General features: G+C 35.6%; 1 protein-coding gene across 4 annotated transcripts in view; it reads right to left on the minus strand.

The window, feature by feature from the left end:
* Positions 1-306: 306 nt before the first annotated feature.
* CDH10 (cadherin 10) overlaps positions 307-26,362 on the minus strand; it is a 99,299-nt gene continuing 73,243 nt past the window's right edge. For all 4 annotated transcript variants that reach the window (XM_069808918.1, XM_069808916.1, XM_069808919.1 and 1 more), the window contains 9 exons: positions 25,270-25,389; positions 23,371-23,538; positions 18,049-18,236; positions 14,822-15,075; positions 11,418-11,554; positions 8,678-8,799; positions 4,413-4,521; positions 2,244-2,495; positions 307-1,384 (listed from right to left, as the gene is read on the minus strand). In XM_069808918.1, coding sequence (XP_069665019.1) covers positions 891-1,384; positions 2,244-2,495; positions 4,413-4,521; positions 8,678-8,799; positions 11,418-11,554; positions 14,822-15,075; positions 18,049-18,236; positions 23,371-23,538; positions 25,270-25,389 — 1,844 coding nt within the window. In that variant the 3' untranslated portion in view covers positions 307-890. The remainder of the gene's footprint in view (positions 1,385-2,243; positions 2,496-4,412; positions 4,522-8,677; positions 8,800-11,417; positions 11,555-14,821; positions 15,076-18,048; positions 18,237-23,370; positions 23,539-25,269; positions 25,390-26,362) is intronic.

Here is a 26,362-nt window from a genome sequence, read left to right on the forward strand (position 1 = left end):
AATAAGGTAATTCAAGTTGAGACAAAATAGTAGTTCATCTTTCTAGAATAGAATATCATTAGTTCAGCTCAAAAATAAAACGAATTTCTCTTAAATATGACATCTGTAGGAAGTAGCACTTCTGAGCAAACAAATAGGTCTATAACTTGATCCTCTCCCTGTGTGCACAAGCACTTCCGATTGGGTTAAATGTGTGGAATACTGCAGCATAGAAGTACTGGCGCTTGGCTGTGCTGTCACTGGAGAAATTTCATGTTCTCTTCAAGCCTGGAATTGATGGCCAGAACAGGCAGGCAAGCATCAACGTAGTTGTAAAACCTGGTTTATTTCTTAAAAATAAATACAAAAATATAAATATAAAACATTGGCAGATAGAATTTGATGAAATGAAGTTGCACAAACTTTTTTTTTTTTAAACCAGCTGCATATTACACTTATTAACACCACGTGTACATTTTGTTTTCATTTTAATGTACAGAACAGGACATATTGGATTTTTTCTTCTTTGCCATCTTAAAAGCTGCACTTGCAAGGATAGGACATGTACCTAACAGAAGCGGCTTGTACATGAGGTTGCTTAAGGGATTATCACCCTGTTCAAATTTCCGAAGGTAAGGTATTGTTTATTTTACTTACTAAAATGGACAACACTGAATTTCCATAGCTTTGGCTCTTGGAAGGTGATTAAATAAAATGCTGTATATATTCCAAGTGGAATCCTACTAGAAAGAATGAATGACATTAATGGACAAATTAAACACAAATTTTAAAAGGAAATCATTGTGCTGAGTGGCAGGAAAATTTTCCTGAATGTTAAATACTGTTGAGTGCAGAAGGTGTCTGTAAAATTACTTCCGCTCAAAGGAAACAAAAATGTAGCCTACTGTAGGTTAAGAAGTGTCTTTGTCACTTTCTCCTCCACCGTACATTTCAGCTAGCTTATTAAACCGAGGGCCCCATTCTCGGAGGTAATCATAGTTTTGGTCTCCTTCGGTAGTACCCGACTCTAAGGAGCTCAAGGATTCCGCTATTGAATCATTCCCTTCATAGGCATAGGTTGCAAGTGAGTCATACGGCGGTGCAGAAGGATCAGTATCGTGCTCTTTTAGCCTTTGGTTAATGAAATCTCGGACATCTGTGTTATCTGGTGCTGAAGGAGTCCTCCGTGGTACAAATAACGTTTCAGGGATAATGTCTCGTCGAAGCTTCTTATCTTCGATAGCTGCAGGATTCCTCAGTGTGCCAATATCAAAGGCTTGGGTGTCTTCCTCTCCACCGCCTTCATCATTGTAACTCACAATGTTGTCTCTGATGTCCTCTTTAGAGAGGATCAAAGGCTCCTTCTTCCGTTGCCTCTTCAGAGCAGCAAACAGCACCACTATAACTTAAAGAAAGAAACAAAGAATCTCTGTTTATCAGTTTCTCAGTAGCAAATCCACCAGGTACAAGAGCTTTATTTCAGCTACATTTCAGCAATTCATTTCTGTCTGATAAATGGATAAACATCTCTAACTGTATCACAGTAGCACAGGTAAGGTCTATATCAAAATGTGCTATTTTTCACACACATTGTGTGCTCTGCTTTACAGAACCATGAGCTTGTCTACATGCTCCTTCTGTAACTTTAATGAGTTTTAAAATAGCCAGGTCTATTCTGACGATCTTTTCCTTTTTTTAAGCTCAAAGTGTACTGTTAAAAACTGGCTTTGAGGTGAATTATAGGTCATTAGTGATATTCTGAAAACCGCAAAATGGAGGTTTAACAAAATTTACTTTTTTTTATTACAGCACAGAAACCTCTGGATAGACAGTGCTTTAATATAGTAAAAATACTATTTACTGGCATATTCTGTGTGAAATATATACCACATGTTGACTTTAGGTAGTTATTTAAATAAAAAAGAGACTTCCCCTCAAAAAAAATTTAAAATGAAAGACATGGAAGTGATTTTCCATTATACTATTCCTCTTCTCTTTTTTGGACAACTTAACGAAAGAACAGAAATGAGCTTCTGGTTGCACACTTGACAGTTTTAACAGTGTGGGACTTGAATTCTTATTTACAATGTCCAACTCCCAGACAAGTGGGTTCTGCCTTTTTTTTTGTTTTCTTTTAAGTTGCAGTTGAATTCTTCTTGCAAAGCCCATGATCATTAATTTTTACCAACCTGCACAGTTTTGTAAAATGAGCCAGGCCTCAAGCATATGTTCATAGGGGGAAAGATGCATTTTTTTTTTCTTACCCAGCAGGATAATGATGCAGAGGAGGATGGCAACCAGTGCGCCGGTGCTGAGGCCGGCAGGGAGGAGCAAGGCCTCAGCGTTGCAGGACTGCATGTTCCCCCGGCTGTCGCAGGCACACACGCGAATGGTCAGCGTGCCGGTGCTGCTCTGGATCGGGTAGTCATTGTCTGATATCACCACTGGTAGAAGGTAAGTACTTATTTCATGTCGACTAAAGCCATTCCTTCTTGTCAAAATTCTGGCAGTGTTATCTAGATTGATTAAAATACACTGTTGTAGAGTGTATGAACATAAAATATATCATTTCTAGTACATGCAAACCATCATATTTTACATCACTGGTAGCATTTTGAAACTGTTCCTGATATCACAGTGGTATCTCTCTTTTTCTAATGACATTCTCATTTGATCAGAAAGCTATTTATTATTTTTTATATACATCTGGCCTGCTCCTCTGTGCCTCTGTACCACCTTTGAGTGTGATTTGAAAAGAGGATTTCTCAAAGCTTAAAATGTTTTATAGATTAATGCATGCAGTGCATGACAGTTCCAGTTCAGGGCTGAAGCCCTGAAACAAAGTGGCCAACTGAGAAAAAATAACCTTCCACTTCACGCTGTTCAACAAGCACTCTGTTCTGAAAGATTCTTTCTATGGATCTTCTGTGACAACACCCACGGGAGTGCTATCTGTAAACTCAGTATGAGATTTTCCACACCAAAGCACTTTCAACATACTGTAGAACAAGGAATTATGTACTTAGCACATGGAATAGATTTGGGGGGGGGGGGGTAAAAATTGTCTTAGGAATTCAGAAAATATGAAAGACAGTAGGTATTCCTTCATAGTTTTGAGAAGTGAACTTACTAAACTGTATTTGTAGCAGACAAATCTTGGTTGTATGCAGTATACTTCAGCATCAAAAGCTGCTCACTGAGTGGCCAGAGTGAAGGTAAGGAAGAGAAGGAATGAATAACAGGGAGAGACTATTTCTTCTATTGTTAGTGACACAACACTAGAGTGTGAGCCAACGCTAGAGTTACTAACATTTTAGTCCAAAAGAAAGGAAATACAGATGAGGCTCCATTAGAAGGAAAATTTAATTTTCATCATACTTGTGGATCTCTTGAGGTAAGTGACAGCCAACTTCAGGCTGAATTAAAACAACCCATGTGCAAAAAGAAAGAAAATAATTACAGATAGAAAAGAAATAGCAAGGTCTATAACTCTATACACTCAGGACCTAGTCACCAGGATATAATCTTTGTTTAAAATATTAAATTATACATTTTTTTCATAGTCTTCATGATGTGAAACACAAAGTTTTCCTTTATTGCATCCCTTCATAGGTTTTTGGTACTTGTATGTTATTTGTTTACACTCAACATCAAAAACTATGTTTCTGATGGATCTTTATATATCTCTGCTGCTGGGGATTTTGTAAGGAACACAAACTATTTGATTTGAATTCTTCACTTTCCCTACTCTTAGAACTTTTTCTGCTGTTGTTTGCAGCCTATTACTTCCTGAAATCTTCATCAGAAAAAGAGGATTATTCCCATTGCCTGTAACACTTTTGAAGGCTGATAGCATGTCCCCCTTCATTTATTTCTTCTGCAATCTAGAGCCCTTTCAGTTAGTCATACTGACGATGAAGGCCAAAATGGGTGCTTAGTCCTCCTTCCTCAACAGAATCTTCTGAAAATTTTCTCTGATAAAGAAAGATTGACAAAGGATCAAAAGAAAAGCCAAAGTGGCTATGGGCTTAGAACTATTATGTTCATTAGTGGTCAGAAAGAAGCAAAACAGAAGACCAGGGGAATCAGAACTATGTGACAGAAGGCTAAAGTGAAAAATCTGAACTTGTCACCTGAAACCTTTTTTCTTCTTCAGTCAAGTATTTCATCTGGCTACTCAAACCAACATTTTTACTGATTTTCTTTATAATTTGTTTTATCACATTTTCGCCATGCTATTTTTTGCCTCCATTACACAGATAAATATGTAGAAGTCCTAAACCACAAACAATCAGGTAAAATTATTATTCGTGCTAGCAGCAGCCTTAATGGCTTCTCTACATATTGATAGATATCAAAAGCAAATATATTTCAGGAATGTATGCCAGACAGCAAAGATAAAACTCCTTCCCTGGAATAGGCATGAATTTTACCTTCATTATCCTGAACAGTGAAGTTAGGGTTAACAGCAGCTAAACTGAAGAAAAACTTTTGTCCACCAAGAGGGTCATCTTTGTCTACTGCACTTATGGTTTGAATAAGCTGCAGGAAAAAAACCAAGCAAACAAACAACAAAGAATCCAAATACACTTAGGTTTTTGACAGAGCTGTCTGATTACTTTAAGAAGACTATAAGTGTTAAGACAACTTCATATTCAAACTATACACATACTGATTTACAGCTTAATCTGTAGAACGCATTAACTGAACAAATGTTAAAAAAGCATATCATATAAGTTTTTCCAACAAGAGCATCCATACATTTCATGTGGTGGTACACGTACATGTATAAAATGGCCAGCTTCTGCCTTAGTCTTCCTCTATTTCTTTTTTTTCAATACATCTTTATGTATTTTTGTAACTATATAGGGGACACAACTTGCCAGAAGTAGCTTTATCTGTAGCCTAGGTAATTTTTATTCTTCATTTCTGATCCATCATTTTAAATTCAAATCAATACCTAAGATAGGAATTCAGAGGATGTTTTATATTTTTTGTGATAAAAATAGTATTTCATCAAATAGATTTTTCTGATAGGGAAGTTAAAGTTTCAAATTAAATTTCAAAATAATAACATTTGTTTCTACAACAAGATATTTTCTATTTATTAGTATAGCAAAACACACCAATAACACTCCTGAGATTAAAAATGCCAGTTAGATTACATATGTATTTCAACTCTTGTAAAACACTGTAGCATACTCTACAGCTGCACAACCTCAGAGTGGGATGAGAATCTGGTGTCACAATTCTCAGAGTAAACTGCATCAGGTCAGTTCAATATTTGGATTGAGTGCTTTCTGTAATGCCTACAAAAAGTTTGGGTATTTTGGGGGGAAGTAATGGCAAGCCCTTTATCAACATTTGTTTATCTGCCAGGTAAATAATGTGTAGCTTTTTTTCACAGAAGTTTCTATGCCTAAGGGTGGCAAAATGTCATTTCCCCCAAAATAAAATTTTTTATGTATTTATTGCTGTATTTCAGAGTGGTTTTTTTTAATACCATAGCAATAAAAACTGTACCTATGGCAGAATTTTTGTGCATGCATGCATGAATGTTGAGTTATGTTCTTAAGCTTAACTTCCAAAAATAAGTTAATATTTAGCCTAGGTCATTTTTATTCTTCATTTGTGATCCATCATTTTAAATTGCAGTGTTTTTTCAAGCATGGAATTACATCTAATTTTTGACACTACTCCTTCCCTGTGGCATACTTGTTAAACCCTGTTTGTTTTTCCTCTTCCAGTTCTTCCAAATACAGCCATTTCTCTTCATATCACAGCTTTTGTCAGGACTGAACACCTTAAACATCAACAATTGCAATGTACTCCTGTTTGCCTTAACAAATGCATGATTAACTCCCAACTTCTCTCCTGTCCATCCAGAATACAGCAACAAATTTCTTCACGAGGCAAGGATTGGATTTCTTTTAATACAGCAGCTTGTTTGCTTTCTCAACTGGAGTTTTGTTTTTCTTTAAATTTGTTTCTCCCTCTTCTGACCATTACTATAGGGAAAACGAATATGTAGAAAAAATATACTCGGCTTCCATATAAAAAGTCTCTAAAGTAGGACTGACTTCTGCTTTCTACACTGACTCCTGTCTTTCACCTCAGAGGATCTTTGGAGGCTGGCTGCTGAGCTGCCAGATATGTGGCAGCTGGGAGCTGACAAAACCAGTGGGAATCCACCTGCCCAGATGCCCAACTCCTGGCTCTTCTTGCCTGAGGGTGAAGGACAGCTGAACTTCTTTGGGTACCGCGCTGCAGCAGTCCAAGCATTTTGCTCCTTTCTTCCCCTCAACTCCTACTGAGTCAGCCTTGTATAGCTCACATGAATGCCTGTGTCCCCTTTATGCCATCACACCAGGATTGTCTTCGGTTTTAGGAGGGTTAAAAGAGCAACATCCAGCAAAATGGCATTCTGCCAGAGGCACTGCTTGTTTGTACCTTCAGCTTTTTGGAACAGGGTATTCCTGTTGTTTGGAAGGTCATGGTATGATGTGACATCAGCAGTAATAGCAAGCAGGAAAACAGTCACAGGCCCTTTAAGTCACTCAGATTTCAAAAATCACATTTCCTAAAAAGCACTCTCCCTCTCTCTCTTGCTATGTATATGCATAGATGTGTATGTGTCTATATATGTATATACACACACATCCATATATATTATATATAGTGTGTGTGTCTATATATGTAGGTCTATACATATGCATGTATATATATTATATAAACTTCTATATAAACTAAGTGAATAGAAATTTTAAGGGAAAACAAAGAAACTGGAAAACTATAATATTCATTAAAACGTTTGTCAGTAGGAGATAGGAAATATTGAAATGAATACCACAGAATTTGTGACTGATGAAGTACCATAATAGTTTCAGTGATCTAACAAAGATTTACATTTGATCATGGCTCAAACGTAATTATGAAAACCTGAAAGGAAAGAAAAATAGCACAGATGTATGAGGAATCAAACTTAGAGAACCGTGTTCAGTGTGGATTGATTAGATTCAATCTCTCAGGACAGACTGAAATCCAAAATAACAAGTCTTATTTATGATCTACCAGTAAGCAAGAATATAATTACATTCAAATAGATTATTCATGTTATCCTGCATTGCATTTTTTTTCTCTTCCTGTGAATTGTTTTCTTTAAACAATCATTTGCAACTCAGATTTTTTTTAAAAAGTTATTATATTTACAGCCCTTTTAGGAAACTTGGCACTTTTTTCTGATAAATGAGACACTACTGAGCTCTGTAACAATTTAAATAAACATTTATGGATATGTATACTTATTTAGCTTCTCATTTATTAGTCATAAATGATTAGTATGGGTTTTTTCAACTTTTTAACTGACAGCCTTTTCTGAATGTAAAAAGAAAAAAAGTAATGCAGAAATAACTTTTATATTTACTTTCTAATTATACTGACCTCAATATTCTAGATAGCTCAGAAAAAAAGAATTCCTCGAAATATGTTTACATGAAAATATAACTGTTCTAGTAAGTGTTTCCTCTATGCTCTATAGTTAGTAACCTGGACAAAACAGATTCTAAAAGCTCAAAAGAGTAAGATTTGTGGATTAATGCATTTAGATTTTTTTTCCCCCAGGATTTTTTTTTTGTGAAACTGGAAGAGGAAAGTTCAGAGCTCTACTTTTCCAATTCTTAATCCATGTCTCATATTGAAAATGATTAAAATATTATTTTAGCATTTATACAAGTCACTGCAACTGTCAAAAAATTCTAGATGCTTAGCCAGTGATTTTTATTTATCTAACAGCTTGAATTCTCTTGTAACTCTTGTAGCAGACAAATGCACTTGCTCAGTACCTTTAGGTATTTTATGCATTATAAATTTGGGCCTTAAATCCTCTGTTCTAATTCCAGCTGATGTTACTTTAGAAAGAATAGCAACCTGAATGTGAAACTTGTAATACAACCTGAATGCCATACCTGTAGGACTCAGTTAAGACAAGCTGGCACTTCTCCCATGTTCTATTCAAAGGTGCTAAATTGATTGCACTGAGGTACTACTGTTACCATTTTAAAGGATTTATTATTGGCTGACTGTGCTCTGGGACATGCTGTGCTGTAATAGGAAAACAGTTTTTCAACAGTTCTAATGAGCAGCTGCCTATTAGGAACTAGATATTAAGTAGTGCAGTTGTTTCACTTTAATTAAAGTACAGATTCTGTAGCCTCTAAGAGGCAAAACACAAAAGTTTGGTGTGATAATAAAAGATAAATCTAACAATTGCCCAAAAAAAAAAAAAAAAGGCGTGACATGTAAATATCTGTAATCACCATCAGCATGGACTGAAATATATATGAATTTTGCTGTTTGAGAGTTATTGAGAATATAGATCAAACTTTTTAGTAGTTACATATAACATTTTACTTTGTGAAGATAACAGCAAAACTAATTATGACCATGTCTCTTGGATATATCTAGCCAGGATTTAACAGTAGTACAGGGTTAGGTAAAGAAAAGTGATAATTCACACACTGAAGCTGTTGTAATATATTGATATTTCACTCTAAGCCTCACCTACAGAGCTACTTTGCTTTTGTTTTTAACATTTCAAAAGCTATTTTGGACATGATTTCTCCCAAGCAACAGGCAAGAATGATCTACAGTTGAGTGCTGTAGCAAAACTGGATAGTGGAAGTGTTTCTCAAAGGCATACCTGTCCAGCTCTTGCATTTTCACAGACAAACGTGTCGTAGAATACAGCAAACTGTGGGGCATTGTCATTAACATCCAAAATTCTTACGTAGACAGGAACACGAGTAGTATCTTTGGGGTTGTCTGACAGGAGAAAAGAGAAGAATAATGACTTTATTTTCCTACTAAAAGTTTTCTGTTTTCTTCCAAATTTCATGAGCAATAGACATGCAAGATTAGGTCTGAAACTGGTCAAAATTTAGCACACAAACTGATACCGGGTAAAAATCAGGCCCTCTGAAAAATAAGATGTTTTGCTTAGAGTAAATAAATTAACGTATTGGTATCTAGTGAGCAATTAAGATTTTACATGAAAATAGGGACTGCAACTGTTAACAATCTATGCAAATATAGTATATGAAAAGTATGCCCACTACTATAATGACAAATTTGATTATTTGGTGTGCTCAAGAGTATTGTTCTGCTGTAAGGTTTTGATTTTTAACTTTAAAATTCTTTGTGATCTGTTTTGTTAAACACAGAAAAGACATTATTGACTTTGTGCATACATATTTTGAAAATTTTTCAAGCCTGACTTTCCTCTCTTGTGCCTGAATAAGTAGGGAGAAATTCCAACAAAGCCAATGAAAGCATACCCCCCCAAAAAAATCTGGTAAAGAATTGATCAGAATCAAAGGGTTTATGTTTAAATTGCCTTAAAAAATATGAATATAGATCTTCAGACCTTAGGTTACGAAACAAGAATAGTAACCACCCCTTGCCAAATGCCAAAATCCTAGTATCATTTAGAGTACCCTCTCATTAGTATAGGTTAGTTCAGGAATACAAGATATCCTGTTCTCACTTGCTGATCTAGTTCCCATACTAAGAATCTGAAATAACGCCTGAGAGTAAAAAAGTGCAGACATTTCTTGGAATTCTTCTAGATGGTAGCTGAATACTGTATGATTTTGGAATTTTAATGGAATGGGATAAGTGAAAATAAAGATGATTCAAAATTACTGATGTTTTTTTCCTTTTAAGCTGCTTCAAATAAAATAGTAAACATTTAGGAGTAGCTGGCATTAAATTCACTTGTTATTAATAACACCTTTGCTAAAGAGTATGATGTGGATCTTTTTGACATCCTGAATTCTTTAAAATGGCAGGCTTACGGCACTGTTTTTCAAATCCTTTTGCATTTTTGTACTAACTTTCCAAATATGTTCTATTCTTAACACTGCACTGCATGGGGTTGCCGTGACCCAAGTGCAGGACCCAGCACTTGGCCTTGTTGAACTTCATACAGTTGGCCTCAGCCCATCGATCCAGCCTGTCCAGATCTCTTGGTAGAGCCTCCCTACCCTCAAGCAGATCAACCCTGCATCCCAGCTTGGTGTCATCTGCAAATTTGCTGAGGGTGCACTCAATCCCCTCATTCAAATCATTGATAAGGATATTAAACAGAATGGGGCCCAACACCGAGCCCTGGGGAACACCACTTGTGACTCGCTGCCAACTGGATTTCACCCCATTCACCACAACCCTCTGGGCTTGTCCATCCAGCCAGTTTTTCAGCCAGCGAAGAGTACACTTGTCCAAGCCATAAGATTCACAGGTAATAATATTTTAAAAGATTTAAAGACCTAAATCTCCCCCTTCACTTCTTTCTCCCAAACTAAAGTACCTCTTTGGAGAATGCTAGCTACTCCAGCTAGGTCCAGAATGTAAATTTGCTCAAAGTGTCCTCACAAGGAAAAAAGTTTAGCACTTTGATATAAACACACAAGGATACTAAGTTTTTTTGTTATATAAATACTTCTGAAAAGTATTCTTACAATATTGGACAGCACTGTGAAGGACTGGAAGTTCAGGACTATGCATCACAAGTGGAAAAAAAAAAGTTTTTTTTTTTTTAAATTATAGCTACTGGGTGTGCTCAATACAACCAGCCTATTATTTTGGACTACAGGAATGGGGACAGGGCAGCTAAGAGTGGTTAATTGGCTAGACATGACGTTTCATTTAGTTTTCTGCAGTGTAGTTCTTGCCAGCCACGTTGCACTGCTGATCAGCGCTTTTTTTTTTTTTTGACTGATATAGAATTAACCCTGAAAAAACAGTGTATTTGAAAGCAAGTGATCCTCACTAGCTGATTTCAAAGATCAGACCTTTGTCCCTTAGAAAATTTTCTGTCAGGTGATTAATCTCAGTAATGTAGCAGGTTTAGGAGGATCTCTGCTTTCTTCTTTGTACTTTTAACATGAAAATATCTAGAGACCTGTTTTAAATAGTCCAAGAAATGCTACAGCTTAGGGATGAAATTGAACCTAACTTGTAAGATGTATTGATTCCAAGAGCTGTAGGTATAGATACCACAGGAGGAAATAAAATTATTTCTAAATAAATAAAGAAAATGATAGAGACAAAAACATAGATTACCATCCTGAACTCTGCTACTTTAACATCAAAATCATGTCATTGTCCTCAAAGAAAAGGAAGAAAACAGAATTACTGCAGTGCTGTTATTTAATTGGGTAACATTTCAGAAGTAACTTGGACATTAAAGGTCAGTGGTGGAAGTAGGTGAGGAAAAAAGCAATGAGGAGACAGCTGCTGTTAGCTACCCCCAATTTACTTTCCCAGAATATCTAATAGAAAGGGGCAGGGGGAAGGAAGGGAGTTTTTTTTCTCATGAAGTCACAGCTGTAACTTTGCAGGCTAAGGAAAACTGAAAGGAAAAAGAGACCAAATTGGCTTACTGATCTCAGCTGCTATAACGCTAAGATTGTGCCATTGTGATATCTCACGGTCAAGTGGCTTAGAAGTATAGATGGACCCATTTCCAGAATGGATATTAAATATCCTGTCAAGGTCAGTGTGACGATCCAGAGAAAACCTAAATATGATAAAGAAAGAAAAAGTATTGTCAAAATGATAGAAAATGGAAGAAAGCATGTTTCACAAGTCAATATAGCTTTTAGGTTCTATATGTTACATTACAAAGGTTAGTTTTGAGAAGACATACATTTAGTTTCTATAAAAACTTGTGAAAATTCTCAAGGTTACTTTCATAGAATGAGGAATAAAAATTTAAAAAATTTCATAAATATGATACAATAGTATAATATTTGACCATCTGAGCTTTTATAGACATATATGAGAACCATAAAAAAAAGTCAGAATGTCAATATAATAAATAAAGAATTGTTTTAATCTTGAAAGGAAAATTGTCTTTAATGTACTGTTCCTTCAGACTGAGATTGACAGCTAATTTATGAGCTTTTCAAAAGTATTTTTATAAGCTCAGCTTCTACACTTTAGGATATGTTAATTTATTAGCGATCAAGTTAAAAAAAACTCTATAAAAGTAAGTTCACATACCAAACTTTCACTTTCATGAATATACTGATGTTAAAGGACTTTCTATGTTGCTATAGTTGCTGTACTTCTGCAGGCAAAACTTCTACTAACACAATATGGCAGAATGTCAAACTAGAATCAGAAATTTGCTCTTTCCTCCATTTTTTTTTCTAATATTTAACACTGCTTTCAAAGCTAGGATTGAACCTTTGGTGTAGAACTGAATGTAGGATTTTGTGAAGTACAGAACATTTACCGAACTACCTGGCAGAATTGGGCCAAATTAAAAAAAAGTCTGCTAGTACACTTGGACAGTGCAATGGAGACAAGTGTTCATGTTTCTATGAACTTTTATGAGTGATCTAAACAGTTCATCAAGTGTATCTGTTTTTACTTACAGTACTTAACTAAATACAGCCAATGAAAAAATGCTGTAATATGAAAATAATCTCTATAACATTTTTGTGGGTTTTGTTTGCTCACTCCACCACACACAATAACATAAATATGTAAAACAGACAAACAAACATCACCCAAATGAACAAGCTGACACCAAAATGAATAAAAAAATAAAACAAAAGAAAATTAGAACAGCTAAAAAAGACTTCTGAAAGTGCAGGGAAAATTTGCTCAAATTATTTTTTTTACTACTAGATGACTATAATAACTGTTAGTTAGAATTAAACAAAAACCTGTTATTTTTAAAAGAAATTATATTGAAGACTATTTGGCTTGTATGATAAGCATTTGATTTTAGTTCATCCATGGAAGGAGTTTTAATGAGGAAAAATTATCCTGACAGCACTCTAGCTAACAGTTTTTCAATAGGCAATAATCACTTCTCTAGCTAACAAGATCCATTCCACATTGTTTCATTAAAAATTCTATATCATTTGATAATAACCATGAGATAAGCACATACTTTTATCCATCATATTATTTCTAATGGCCTGAAAATGCTACCAAAATTATTATTTTCAGAAAATACCTCTATATCATTGAACAGAAATAGAAATTAGTGCAACAGGAAGCTACTGGCACTCAATTTATAGGAAGCCTAACTTATATAGAATTTTAATAAACAGAAACTAATATTTTAAAATAAACAGCTAACAGAAAAAAAAAATTAAAACTGAATAAATTCTACAACCTGAAGCTGTAATATTTTTTTTATAGCAGTGTTAAAATATTATACAAACTGCCCTAATTTCAAAATATGACAATTTTCAAAATACTTTAGTTTAAATGTTAGCTGTTCACTTCTGGGGTAAAGACATAGTACTTTGTATTTAATATTGATATTGTAAGAAGTAAAAGCTTATAAAAACTTATCCTAGGTAATTATTGTTTGAATGAATATACAAGGTTGCTTTGGAAGTTGAGGAACAGAGCAAATACTAAAAAGAATTTGATCTACGCTATGCAAATTGTTTTAGAGTTCTTGACTTCAACTAAATAGCATTAAATGAAAGCTAAAAGAAATGACTGTACTATGAAGAGCATTATGAAAAGCATTATCACATATATCTTCGATGTTTTTCTTCAAGCAAACTAAATCTATGTTCAAGGTCCCTTTCAATTTTTTAGAAATTTCTTTGCCCTTATTAATATTGGTTTGCTCTACCTGCCTCTTCTAAATCATTTTCTATGGGGGAATGAAAGAAACATTAATGGGACATAGAAAAATTATATAAAATAATCTTTAGGTTGCTACTTTGTGTAAATAATAGCGATGAGGGAAATAGCTGCCGCAGTTGTTCTATTCATCAAGTTGTGTCAGAAACAAAATGACCCAAAGCACCAAGTTTGTTCTTCTTCCAGTCACTATTAACAAAACATAACTACTAAAATTGTCAGTTGTCTCATGCAATTAGAGTGGATAAAGATGCAATGCTAAGTTATTTATATATACTTAAATTTTAGAGGCTTGGTGTTATCTCCTATCTTTTCCATACACACGAATCACCATAGGAGAAAATTAGATTCAGTCTCATTTCCTAATCCAGTTTTACCACCTGGGCCTCATTAAGAAGTATGTGGCAACTGACTTCAAAGTCAGTAAATTAGGTTCTTTTGCCAGAATGTAATTTTTCTACTTTGGTATTTCAGACAACACACATCTAACTTGGACAGCATTGTCTTACCTCTTTCTTAAAGCTTATGCATTATAGAAAATCAAACAAACAAACCCACACTAAAATATAGTTTACTACATTCAGCTAGATGTGATGTAGCATGTATCATCTAGTAGTATACACAGAAAAGATTTTTAAAGATATTAATCTTTCAATGTCTAATTTCTTGGGGTATCTGAGCACACACAAAGATAATTTTATCCTGTATAGCAATCACTCTGCAAGCCTACAAAGCAGGACGCACCAACCAGAGCAGCGGATATCAGCCCTGTGTGCATTCCGGGACTGACCAGAGGAAGCGTTAGAAAGCTCTGTACCCTTCCTGGGCCACAGACTGGTTTGGCACTTTTTCACAGTGTGAAGCGAGTAGTCCTGAAGAGCCTACTTGAAATCAATGTGTAATTTTATAAGTTCTCTGAGATTTGAAGTACTACAAAACATTTTCTGTGTCTCTTGTGTGCAATTGAATGGCTGTTCCCTGAGGTGTTTGGAGGCTTACGGATAGCATCATTCTCAATTCTGTATATCTCTGGGACACTAATAAAAATACAGAAAAAAACATTAGCATCTTCTTCCTGTGTACAAAGTGTAGTGAAAATTCATGTTGTATTTCTATGTCTCTTTAATTTCTTTAGTAAATTATGCGTTTACAGAGACTGGAGTATTACCTTATTGGACTTGAGGCTGAATCAGGATCCCGGGCCATTACCGTTCCTATTATTGTCCCCAACTCAATATCTTCATGGACCTCAAAAAGGTAAGAAGATCTGCTGAAGATGGGAGGTTCATCTACATCTTCTACGGAGATTTTCACAATAGTTGTATCTTTGAAAGGCCCAAGGTAATAGAAGCGTGGATCCACATGGGTATTCTCAGCTTCTACTTTCAAGGTATAAAGTCGTCTTGTCTCATAGTCCAGTGGCTAAAAATGAAGATGATGATAAAGTTTATTAAATTACATTACATATTGACAGATGTTGACCTATATACATAATGGAAACTGAAGAGGACTCAAGCCTTGTCAGATCCTGCCATGGGTTGGGGGAACCCCAATACAGTTCAAATTTTCCACACCATAGGCATCACTTTGTATAGTAAGAAATTTCCATTGTTTTTAGAGGAAGTTTCTCTTCCTAAATATTATACAAATTATCATAGCACAAATGACAAAAAGATTTTCAGTGCATATTTACCAATTATTTAGTGAATTTTGCAGCTGTTTCACAAGAATATGGATTTGAAACAATCATATAAGCATTTAAAATACTTGAAATACAAACTTGAAATACTGACATTTCAGAAAAAGGTACTTACTACTAGTATTTCTCAGGAAATACTATAAAATCTTGGATACTCAAAATGGCCTAAATATCCTTATTGTCAGAAAAATGTAGCTGGCCTTAAATATCAGGAATGTTTTAGGTTTATTTTAAGGATGGGTTGTGTATCAAAGTTCTCTATATCTAGAGAAACAGTAAGAGCTTAATCTTGTTTCTTTTCATTTAATTTAATAAATCCAACATCAGAGATATTTTATTTTTTTTACAAAATAGATTTGACATTTTTGTCAGCAGTTCCTTTTTAAAATGGAAGGAGGAAAGTTTCAGGGTTATAATTAGAAACCATTTTGGATAGAAAAGAACCTCTATTCCTTCAAATTTTTCTGTCATAGATGAAAAGTGTTAGCTAATTAATGTTACTGAGGAAATGAGCAAGCTGAGAATTTACCTTTCTGACACAAAGAAGACTTCATTAACTCCTGCAAAATCTCAGGGAGATATCAAACTGGTGGTTTTCATTCATCAAAATGGGGGGTAGAAGACTTGTTCTTTCTGCCTAACTGTTTTTAAATACAAATTAATGTTCATGAAAGATGCCAGAGTGGCAGCCTAGAAATTTAAATATTTTATTTAAGAGCAGAAAGATGCAGTCCAGTAAAAGAATGAGTTTCCCCACTGTCCCAACCTTGTTTTTAAAAAGTAGTTAGAGCAGAAGGGAGAATATCTACAAGTATAATTGAGAAATGCAACACAGTGCTGCTATTTAAGCTAGATCTGAGACTATTGGTATGTCTATAAAGTGCAGCACGCTGCTGTTAAGGGATGCTGGCTTCAAGCCTAGAAGCAAAGAAGCCATGCTAGTCCTGCTTTATTCTAATTAGCTGGCTTAATTTGCCAGAAGGTGCACCACGCAGATGTAGTTAACTTGCTATTAGGACATTCACATCCAGTTTGGACATCTCTTCAGGCTATACTGCAAAACATGGATATAAAATGTGTGGATTATACAGGTATTCCAACATATCACCAGTAATGAACAAAACTGTCACCCAAATATATGAAATTGTGGCAAAACAATTATTTTGTCTGTGAGAACTTGTATAGAAAAAAACTTGTATAGACTAAGTTCTCTTGCAGCAGGTATTAAATTCAGACTTAGTAACTTAAGGGCTCAGTAAAGGAACACCAGCTATTTGTAGTTACTCACCATTGAAAACAGAAATGACAATCAACATGGCTAAATAATAAAAAAATAAAGACTATTTTCATAAATGAACAAACTGAGCACATCTTCCTCCTTGCTAGTTAATGCTGTTGTCTGTGCTATCTGAATAAGCTACTTATCAATATGAGAAAGCATCCTGAAAATTGCAAAATGTGTGAGATTGCTAATGACTGTCGTGGTTTAACCCCGGCCAGCAACTAAACACCACCCAGCCACTCACTCACGCTGAAACCAGGACAATGACAAAATGTGAAGATCTTGTTCATTAGCGTTTATTGGTGACATTTTGGAGCTGCTGTGTTGTAACTTATGATTTTTTTATGCTTGATCCAGTTATTAGACTGTTTTTTCAAGACTGTATTGACTTAATATAATAGCAGACTGTGAAAAACATGAAACAAGCAAGGTAGGAGCATCTCAAGAGAAGCTGTTGCAAACTTCTAGGAAAAGAATAAATAACAGGCCCCAAACTTTGTATTTTCACTCCTTCCCAGCTAAACTACAATGTTGACTATGAACATAGAACATAGAGATTAAAAAGGAACACACTCTGATCTTTGCAGAACTTACCTGTTCCTTGGTTGCCATTGTCAAGAGACGTGGAGATATATTTTAGAGTAGTGTTCAATTTGTTATTCTATGCTTAAGGAGATTTGTTTTAAAAGCTAATATAAACACTGCTTTATGTTAGAAATGGTGCCTGAACTCTTTAGAAACACATCTGAAAATGCCAAAGAAGAGGACTGAGGGACTTCTGGAAGGAAAATTGTTCAGGAGCAGGACAATGGCATTTCTAAGTGTGAAACCTTACACTTCTGAAAGTGTTCTGACATGCAAGACAGAAGGCAGAACTAAAGCTAGCTCTGAAACAGGGTCACCATCATTATTCTCTGCTCATGTGTTCACCAGCTGATGTGTTGGGAACAGGAACAAAACAGTATAGCTTGTGACTCTGCTTCCATGAGTGTGTTTGTGTTCTGGCATACACTGGTCACCTAAGTTGATGAGGGTCTCCTAGATAATGAAAACCTATGTCTCTCAGTAGCGAGTGAACTGTATATTACTTGCTGAAGAAAATGTTCCATGAATACTAAAGAAGTCTGTATTTGAAGTCACAGAGACAGTAGTAACACATTGGGGATGGTCCATTTTTTACATACTTTGCTCACAAAAGTGCTTTAAACCTGTGCTGCATCTCAGATATTGTTACCACCTGTTATTTCCAGTTCATCTTAAAAGGAAATAGTACTGTTCAGTCACTGATGGGGAATGCTAGCAAGTGTTAAGCAGTTACAATATGTCATCACATGATCTAAGCACTTTTTTCCAATGAACATTTATGGCATAACATTGACACCAAAATCATTTAGTGAACGTGGTTAATAGACACCTTTCGCACAGTTATGATGCCTTCCTGTGTGTCCTTCTGTGTCACAATATCAAACATATCTGTCCCATCGCCATCTATAATTCTGTACTCTACTTCTGCATTTTTTCCAGTGTCTGCATCTGTGGCTTTGACACTGCCAATGGCTGTCCCAACTGGGGAGGACTCGGGAATGCGGAGGTGGATGGTACCTGTCAAAGAGACAAAGAGCCACTCAGGAGCCTCATTAACCATTACACATGCATTAAGTAACATTGTGTCACATGATAGCTGATTACCTATTATTGTGTATCTTTTATTCTAGAGAACTTGCCGTTTAATAATGGGAGGATTGGCAAAATGTTGAGACAGAGAACTGTGCAGGTGAAAACTTTAGGTAGAAGATCAAAAACAAAATTGTAGAAAAACAAAATCATCGAAAAACAAAATCATAGGAAAATAGGTTTGAAAAGGACCTCTATTCTCCTATCTCAAAGAAGAATCAACTATGTCTGTACTTTTCTTGTCTATATCATTCCTGAAACATCATCTGGAAAGACTGCTCTGCCTTCTTTTCAGTCTTTACTCTGCTTTTTTCCTTTTAATATCTAAGGTGAATCTTTTGGGATACATTTTACATCTAGTTTAACATGGAAGCAATACAAAGAACAGAACCCCCTGACTTCACTGGCCAGTTCTAAGCAATTTCAGCTTTCAAAATTAGATAGTCAGACACAATATTAAATAAATTGAATGACATCTTAATGCAGGGATAGGTTTTTGAAGATCCACAAGCAGAAGGTGTACCTATACTTGTTAAAGCCATTACTTCATACTTAAATAAGGTTTATGAACATTGCAATTTTGGTTTTGCACTACTTTCTCTAGCTCAGTTGTATCCCTTTATTGTGGTGTCATACAGCTCATAAAAACCATAGGAATAAAACTGCCAACATTCAGACATGCTACAATAAATCAAAATAAATATCTTACCATATATTTTAGTATTCTATGTCCTAACCTTACTGTGAAAACTGTAAATAAGTGTTGAGATCTCTGGTCCCATCTGTCAGAACATACAGTAGGAAAACATGTGGGACACATAACACACATGAAGAATTCTGAGAAGAAGATTTTAAAATGAACGCAGATACAGCTGTCATTCCAAAGATGAAAGTTAAGTCATCAAAGCTCTACTGAAAAACATTTTCTTCTCTGGCCTTAGTTAAGTGTTCCAAGATTTGCCATTTTGCCTAGAGACTTCCTAAGTTAAGTAAAATGAGTTAGAAAGATAGTTCAGTTAACAGTAATAAAAAAGTGGAGGTGGTAAAGGCCAGCAACCACAACAGGAAAAAGTTGAACAGGCTACCCTAAAGGCAGCATATATATACCTCATTACAAATAAGAAGTACAGAAAAGTCCATAAAGAGAGTTTTATTAGTTTTGTGCCATCAGGAAGAATCATGGGGAGAGAGCAGTGGCAAGGCAGTACAGGAAGGCCACTTCCAACATGATCTTATCATACCTTTGGGAAAACACAGATGAGTCACATGAGGATTATCAGTGTCTCTTAATAGAGTTTATTACCAGCCAGCTACAGAGTGACAAGGGAACTGCTTTTGGGTTTGGAAACACTCACTGAAAAAAACCCCTATTATTCATTGGGATGCTTGAGACTTTCATTCTACAGAACTAGTTTTTTCTGTTCTGATATGTTATAGTATGCCAAACCTAAAAAAAAAAAAAAAAGAGCAACAAAAATTAAAAAAAAACCAACATATTCACATATAGATTGTAATTTAATGTTGAATGAAAAATATTGAAATTAAATTTCTTCATATAATTTTACTTAGCTTTTGATATGAAACTTATATACAGCAGCAGAATTAATACTTTCTGGCCATATACACTCCACATAATATTTATATGAATTTATTTTTGCTCAGTTACATTTTGGTGTTTCAATTGAGTGATTTGTCTTGCATTTGCTATGACATTTTCATTACCTTTCTCTAATACCTAAATCTGTGTACTTTGTTACGTTAGCATATAATCTCTCTGTAATCACCTAATGGTTAAAAAAACAGAAGAAAAAAATAGCCTCTGCTCCCATTTAGTATTTATTCAGTACTATGTGAGACTACGGTGAAAGACCGCTTTTTTCCCCAATTAATATTTATATGTTATAATTAGTTTTATGGTGTGTCACCTATTCGCCACATTCTTTTCTCAAATGTTTAAAACTACATCCCCAAGCTATGCCTTGTGGATGCTACTTTGACTTCCGCTGCAATAGCCAACTAATTAATTTAGTCTACAAAGTAGTAAGAGCTCATATCTTGAATTGCTAATAAGGTAGTGGAAACAGAGAGTGAAAATAACCAGAAACCTACAATATGAAGGATAATTTTATGTCTAACCTATCCATTTATAGAAATCTCCACCATAGTATGAGACGCTTATTTTATTATTTTTTTTCACTGAAGACATTTAATGCATTGACTAAGTATGGGATGCAGTGCAGCTTTAGGCACTGTATCAGAACACAAACTACACAAAACTAGAATTATTCTGGCAAAACTTTTCTGTCAGTCCTTTTCCTCTCACTTCCTCTATTCGTCAAGGAGGGTAATTTTCTGTTTGTATTTGCTCCGGTGAGTGACATTCTTTCATTTGTCTCTCAGGAATAAAAATGGGAGGATCAAGGAGAGGAAAAGCTTTTCCATATACTAAGGAGAGTGGAAATCAGCTGGAAGATTAAAGTATACACACTTGTGTCTGGAAATACTTCAGTCAGTCATAAAGAATGAAAAAGCAATCTTATTCATGTTTACCCTTCTCTCCATTTACTCTTGAATAGGCACATAATGTAAAGGTAAATATTTTTATAGAGTAATACAGGCTATAGTCTCAAAGCAGACATGGGCTGCTGTAACTCAGATGTACTAAGTTTCAGTTAAACTCAGGCTTCTAAGTCCATAAACGACTTTTTACATTTATCATTGCTCAACACCATCTCCTCACTTCTAAGAACACTTGGAAATATTACAGTTGAAACAGAGATCCAATATCTGAGGTCTTTGATGGCCTTTCTGTGCAGAACCTTGATAACATTTTAAATTCTATCATGTTTCCTCAGAAGAGCAGCCACTACTACCTATATGGTTTTCAGGAGATCTTAAGAAGGAGAAAAATATTCTGGAGAGACCTTGCTCTGTAATCTAAACAGAGGAATTAATGGCTCTGCTTTTTTTTCTTTTCTTTTTTTTTTATAAAGTATGATAAAATAAAATACATAGAATTTTCTACAATTCTGAGTTTCTTGTGGGAGAATTTTAATCTGTTCTGAAACATTTTATTGAAACATGTAGCTGTAAGATGCTGAGTCCTGTGAAAACATAATGGACCTTTAATATTTTTCCTAGTAACTTATAAATCTGATATGAACATGATTGTCTCATGAACCTAATACACATCTGGTTTTTATTAATGGAACAGAATAAGAATAATTTAACTTAATCAGTATCAATTTGAGTGGTCTTATTGAACTCTATTAAAATCAGGAATCATTATAATGTTTATTTGCATTTTGAGATTAAATATAAAGATTTTTTAAGAAGTCAATGGCTATTTTTACTTTCATATATCTCATAAAATGAGTGTGCTCTATGAATGTTTTAATCTTCATTTCCAGTGAAACATACATTTATATCTAGCAAAGCTATTGTCAGAGAGAAAGTAGAGAGCAAAAACCAAACCAAAACAACACACACACCCCCCCCATGAGAGTAAAAGTGAAAGTTTCTTTAAAGCAGAGGTCACACCTGATTTACACTGATATTAATAGAAAAATGCAGAGATATTTCTGGGATGCTACATCAATCCTCATCAGATTCAAATCTGATGTTGCATTGCTAGATAAGTCATGTAAAAACGGTCTAGAAAGTTGATTCCATTGCTCTAAGTATTAATTTAACACATTGTTTAAGAAACAAGGGGGGGGGGGGGGGGAGAGAAGAGAATAAATATGCATGTTTGATGCTTATATGCTGTCTTAATTTAACTGTTGAAATTAGCTTTCCTGTAAAGCTTTGAACATGACACCTCTTTGAATAGTCTTCCTCAGTACGTCCAGAGAGGAGTAATACAGTATTCCTCACCTGCACAGCACTGGAATTACTGTAAACCTCTATATACAAATGGAAACAAGAAAAATAATAAATCAAAAATTTGTGGAAATAAAAAGAACATAAAATGACAAATTAACAATAAATTCTGCCCAGAATAGGGCCTGTGTGGAACTGCACAAACTGTAAGTACTCAATTGTTCAAGCTTTTTCTATTTTGAGTGTGTATATGAAACCACATGCTGATAAACATCTTAGCTAAACACATACATATTAACTACAATATTAAATTGAACAAAATTATGTACTCCATTTGTGCCATAAAAAGCATGTTAAAATCAGAATCCTTTGAAGCTGATTGTGTTATTTTGAGCCTGAAGGCTGATCATCAGTAACTACTGGATTCAGTAGAAAGAAGAAAATATGGGTGGTGAGGATACTCTAAATCCTTTAGCTATTAAGTATGTCCAAACCATCCTGCAAATATTACAACTTCAGTATATGCAAAAGGCTTCAAATGTATTCAAAATGCTTAACCTTTAACAAGTTTGATGTTACATAGTTTAATATTTCCATATTGCATAGAGACCAAGAATGTTTTTATATTTTAGTTTGACGATACAAAGTCTTGATAGCTGTACTAGCAGAAGTTAAAAAGCATTATAAAAAGCTTTGGTAAACTTAAGCTGTAAAAAAAAAAGTTAAATGTCATTTACTTTGGGAAATTTTCTGTTAGGTTTTGTAGCACTATAACTAGAAAAGTAAAAATCTGCTTGATGCCCTTCAAGTAATTTCTTTTCCATATTCTTCATGATTAAATATTTAAGCAGATACTATAGTTCAAACATTTCTGCATACCTAGAATTACTACATGTTTTATTTTACAGTGAGGGAGTATGTAGGATTTAAGCAATAGGTGAGGGAAAAGAAAAACATTGCTCTAATGCTCTTATGAGTCCACCTACCACCCCCTCCCATAGTACTGGAAAGTATTCCAGGTTTGGTGCAGTTATATTTGACCATGTAACTGTTTTCCTAACAAACAAATATTGTAACATTTAATACACTGCTTTAATAACAGTGAATAAATCAGTACATAAGCCTTTTGTTCATGTGTGCCCCATAATCTAGATTTACTCTAAATTAAACCAGATGGTGATTGCTTAACTCTTTAGTTTGAAGCTCTTACAGTGCAAGGCAACAATTAAATGCAGCTTACTCTGGGGGAATCGAGGTGGATTGTCGTTGACATCAGTCAAAGTGATGTTCACGGTGGTGGTCCCTGATAATCCACCCATCTGGCCTCCCATGTCCTTTGCCTGGATAACTACTTGGTACTGCTCCCTGTTCTCTCTGTTCATGTTTGGCAAAGCAGTCCTGATGATGCCTTAAATAAACAAAGAAAAAACAATAATTGTTAATAATCTCTTTATTTTTGATGTGCAACAATCTGCTGCATCTTTTTTGTATTAGTCTGTGAAATAGATTTCTAAAATATTAATTTCATGTTTTAAAGTACAAATTTCTGTTCATAAGCTTTATAAATAGTCTTCAGTACAGGCTGTTTCTTGAACAAACCTTAGTTCTACATCACAGCTCCCATTCCAGTTGTGGTGGGTTGACCCTGGCTGGATGCCAGGTGCCCACCAAAGCTGTTCTATTACTCCCCTCCTTAGCTGGACAGGGGAGAGAAAATATAATGAAAGGCTTGTGGGTCCAGATAAGGACAGGGAGAGATGACTCACCAATTACCATTATGGGCAAAACAGACTCAACTTGGGGAAAATGCATTTAATTTATTACCAATCAAAATCAGAGTAAGGTAATGAAAAATAAAACTAAATCTTAAAACACCTTGCCCCCACCCCTCCCTTCTTCCTGGGCTCAACTCCACTCTCAATTTTCTCTACCTCCTCCCTGCCTGTGGCGCAGGGGGACGGGGAATGGGGCTTGCAGTCAGTTCATCACACGTTGTCTCTGCTGCTCCTTCCTCTTCAGGGGCAGGACTCCTCACACTCTTCCCCTGCTCCAGCGTGGGGTCCCTCCCACGGGAGACAGTCCTCCATGAATTTCTCCAACTTGGGTCCTTTCCACAGTCTGCAGTTCTTCATGAACTGCTCCAGCGTGGGTCCCTTCCCCGGGCTGCAGTCCTTCAGGCACAGACTACTCCAGCATGGGTCCCCCGCAGGGTCACGAGTCCTGCCAGAAATCCTGCTCCAGTGTGGGCTCCTCTCTCCACAGGGCCACAGGTCCTGCCAGGAGCCTGCTCCAGCACGGGCTTCCCATGGGGTCACAGCCCCCTTCGGGCATCCCCCTGCTCCGGTGTGGGGTCCTCCCTGGGCTGCAGGGGGACAGCCTGCCTCACCATGGTCTTCCCCACGGGCTGCAGGGGAATCTCTGCTCCAGTGCCTGGAGCACCTCCTCCCCCTCCTTCTGCACTGACCTGGGGGTCTGCAGGGTTGTTTCTCTCACATGTTCTCACTCCTCTCTCCAGCTGCAGTTTCTGTTGCACTGCAACTTTTTTTCCCCTTCTTAAATCTGTTCTCCCAGAGGCACTACCACTGTCATTGATGGGCTCAGCCTTGGCCAGTGGCCGGTCCATCCTGGAGCCAGCTGGCATTGGCTCTGTCGGACATAGGGGAAGCTTCTGGCAGCTTCTCACAGAAGTCACCCCTGTAGCCCCCACTACCAAAACCTTGCCACGCAAACTCAACACACCAGTTTGAATTTCATGCTAAAAATGATTCAAGATATTTATGCACAAGGTTTATGAGTAGAAAGAAAACCTTTTATTAGACCAAGTAGAAACATTAAGAAAAAAAGGAACAACATTTCCTAGGACACAAACCTTTATTCTTGTCTTTATCAGAAATGTAGTTACTTACATCCTTAAGCTATCAGTAGTATAACTGTAAAGTGACTTGTGCTTCATAGTGTCAGCTGTAATAAATCTAAGTTTTTATATTTATTATAAGAATTATAATTCATGAAGAAAAAACAAGAAATATGATTTCACTTCAGTTAGTTTCTAAAATTAATTTTTTATATGATCTAAGATTTTTAAAATGAAAGAAAAAGTATACAGTTTATGGTAAGTGGAAATGCCAATTTTTCTAACCTGTTTCTGGTTCCACAGAGAAATATGGCTGTCCCTGAAGTATGCTGTAAATTACTCTGGCACTGTTTCCATATGAAGGATCATCTGCATCAGTAGCTGTAACTTGCACCACAGAAGTACCTGAAACATCCAAAGTCAGCTTAGCTTCACATGGTACTAGGTGAAGGTCCAAGAACATTAATTTCCATTTGAGCAGACCCCAAAGAAAATTTCAGCTAATGTCAGTTGGACTTTTCAAATATATCTATGATCTTATAGTCAACTTCAGGTACATTCTTCCCTATTTCAGGATGTCACTCTACAGAAACTGAATCTAAACTTCCCTAATCCCACAGGCATGATTAAGATCTAGTTACCAAAGGTAAACAATAGCTATAGTTAAACTGAATTCTTATCCTTACCCCGCTACAATACTTTCATAGTACTATTGTACCCCTACTACGATAATTTCATACTTATGTACTCACTTCCTGTTTTCAGAAGACTTATTTATTTTTATTACAATAAATATCTGCTTTCCATTACCTAGAACAATTTTTTTTTTTTTTTGTCCAGTGATGTCAACATGATATGAAACTACACATGCAGGAACATGACAGAAAAAGATGATTAAATAGGTCATTGGAACTTGGGAAAAACTAGTCATCTGTTCTCCCTACCTTCTAAGTGTTAATATAGATAGATACTACCAGAAGAAATACTGCCATACGGACTTTGAAATCTGCTGGTTATTTAGACTCCAGAAAATTTTCTAATTTTAAAGACCATCCCTAAATTTTAGTGGAATATACTCGTTCTTCAAAACATGAAATGTTTACCATTGCCTCTGCCATTTCTTGCTGAATCAAAATAGTTTCTACATCCTGTTCAACTCTTCCACCAGAGAAATAAATTATCAACAAGTATCTTCCCCATTGTACCTCCATAAAGTGCAGATATGATTTTAAGAATAGAGGAAATAAGTGAAAAAAAACAAGGAAAGGAAAATAAATCATCATATGCATGTGACTGGTTAGCCACTGGCTATTCTGAAGATCAGAAGACTTTCAAACCTATTTCTCCTTTTGTCCCGATTTTTTCCCTCCAACAAATA

The sequence above is a fragment of the Haliaeetus albicilla genome, chromosome 21, assembly GCF_947461875.1.
Source record: "Haliaeetus albicilla chromosome 21, bHalAlb1.1, whole genome shotgun sequence".
Taxonomy (NCBI): Eukaryota; Metazoa; Chordata; class Aves; order Accipitriformes; family Accipitridae; genus Haliaeetus; species Haliaeetus albicilla.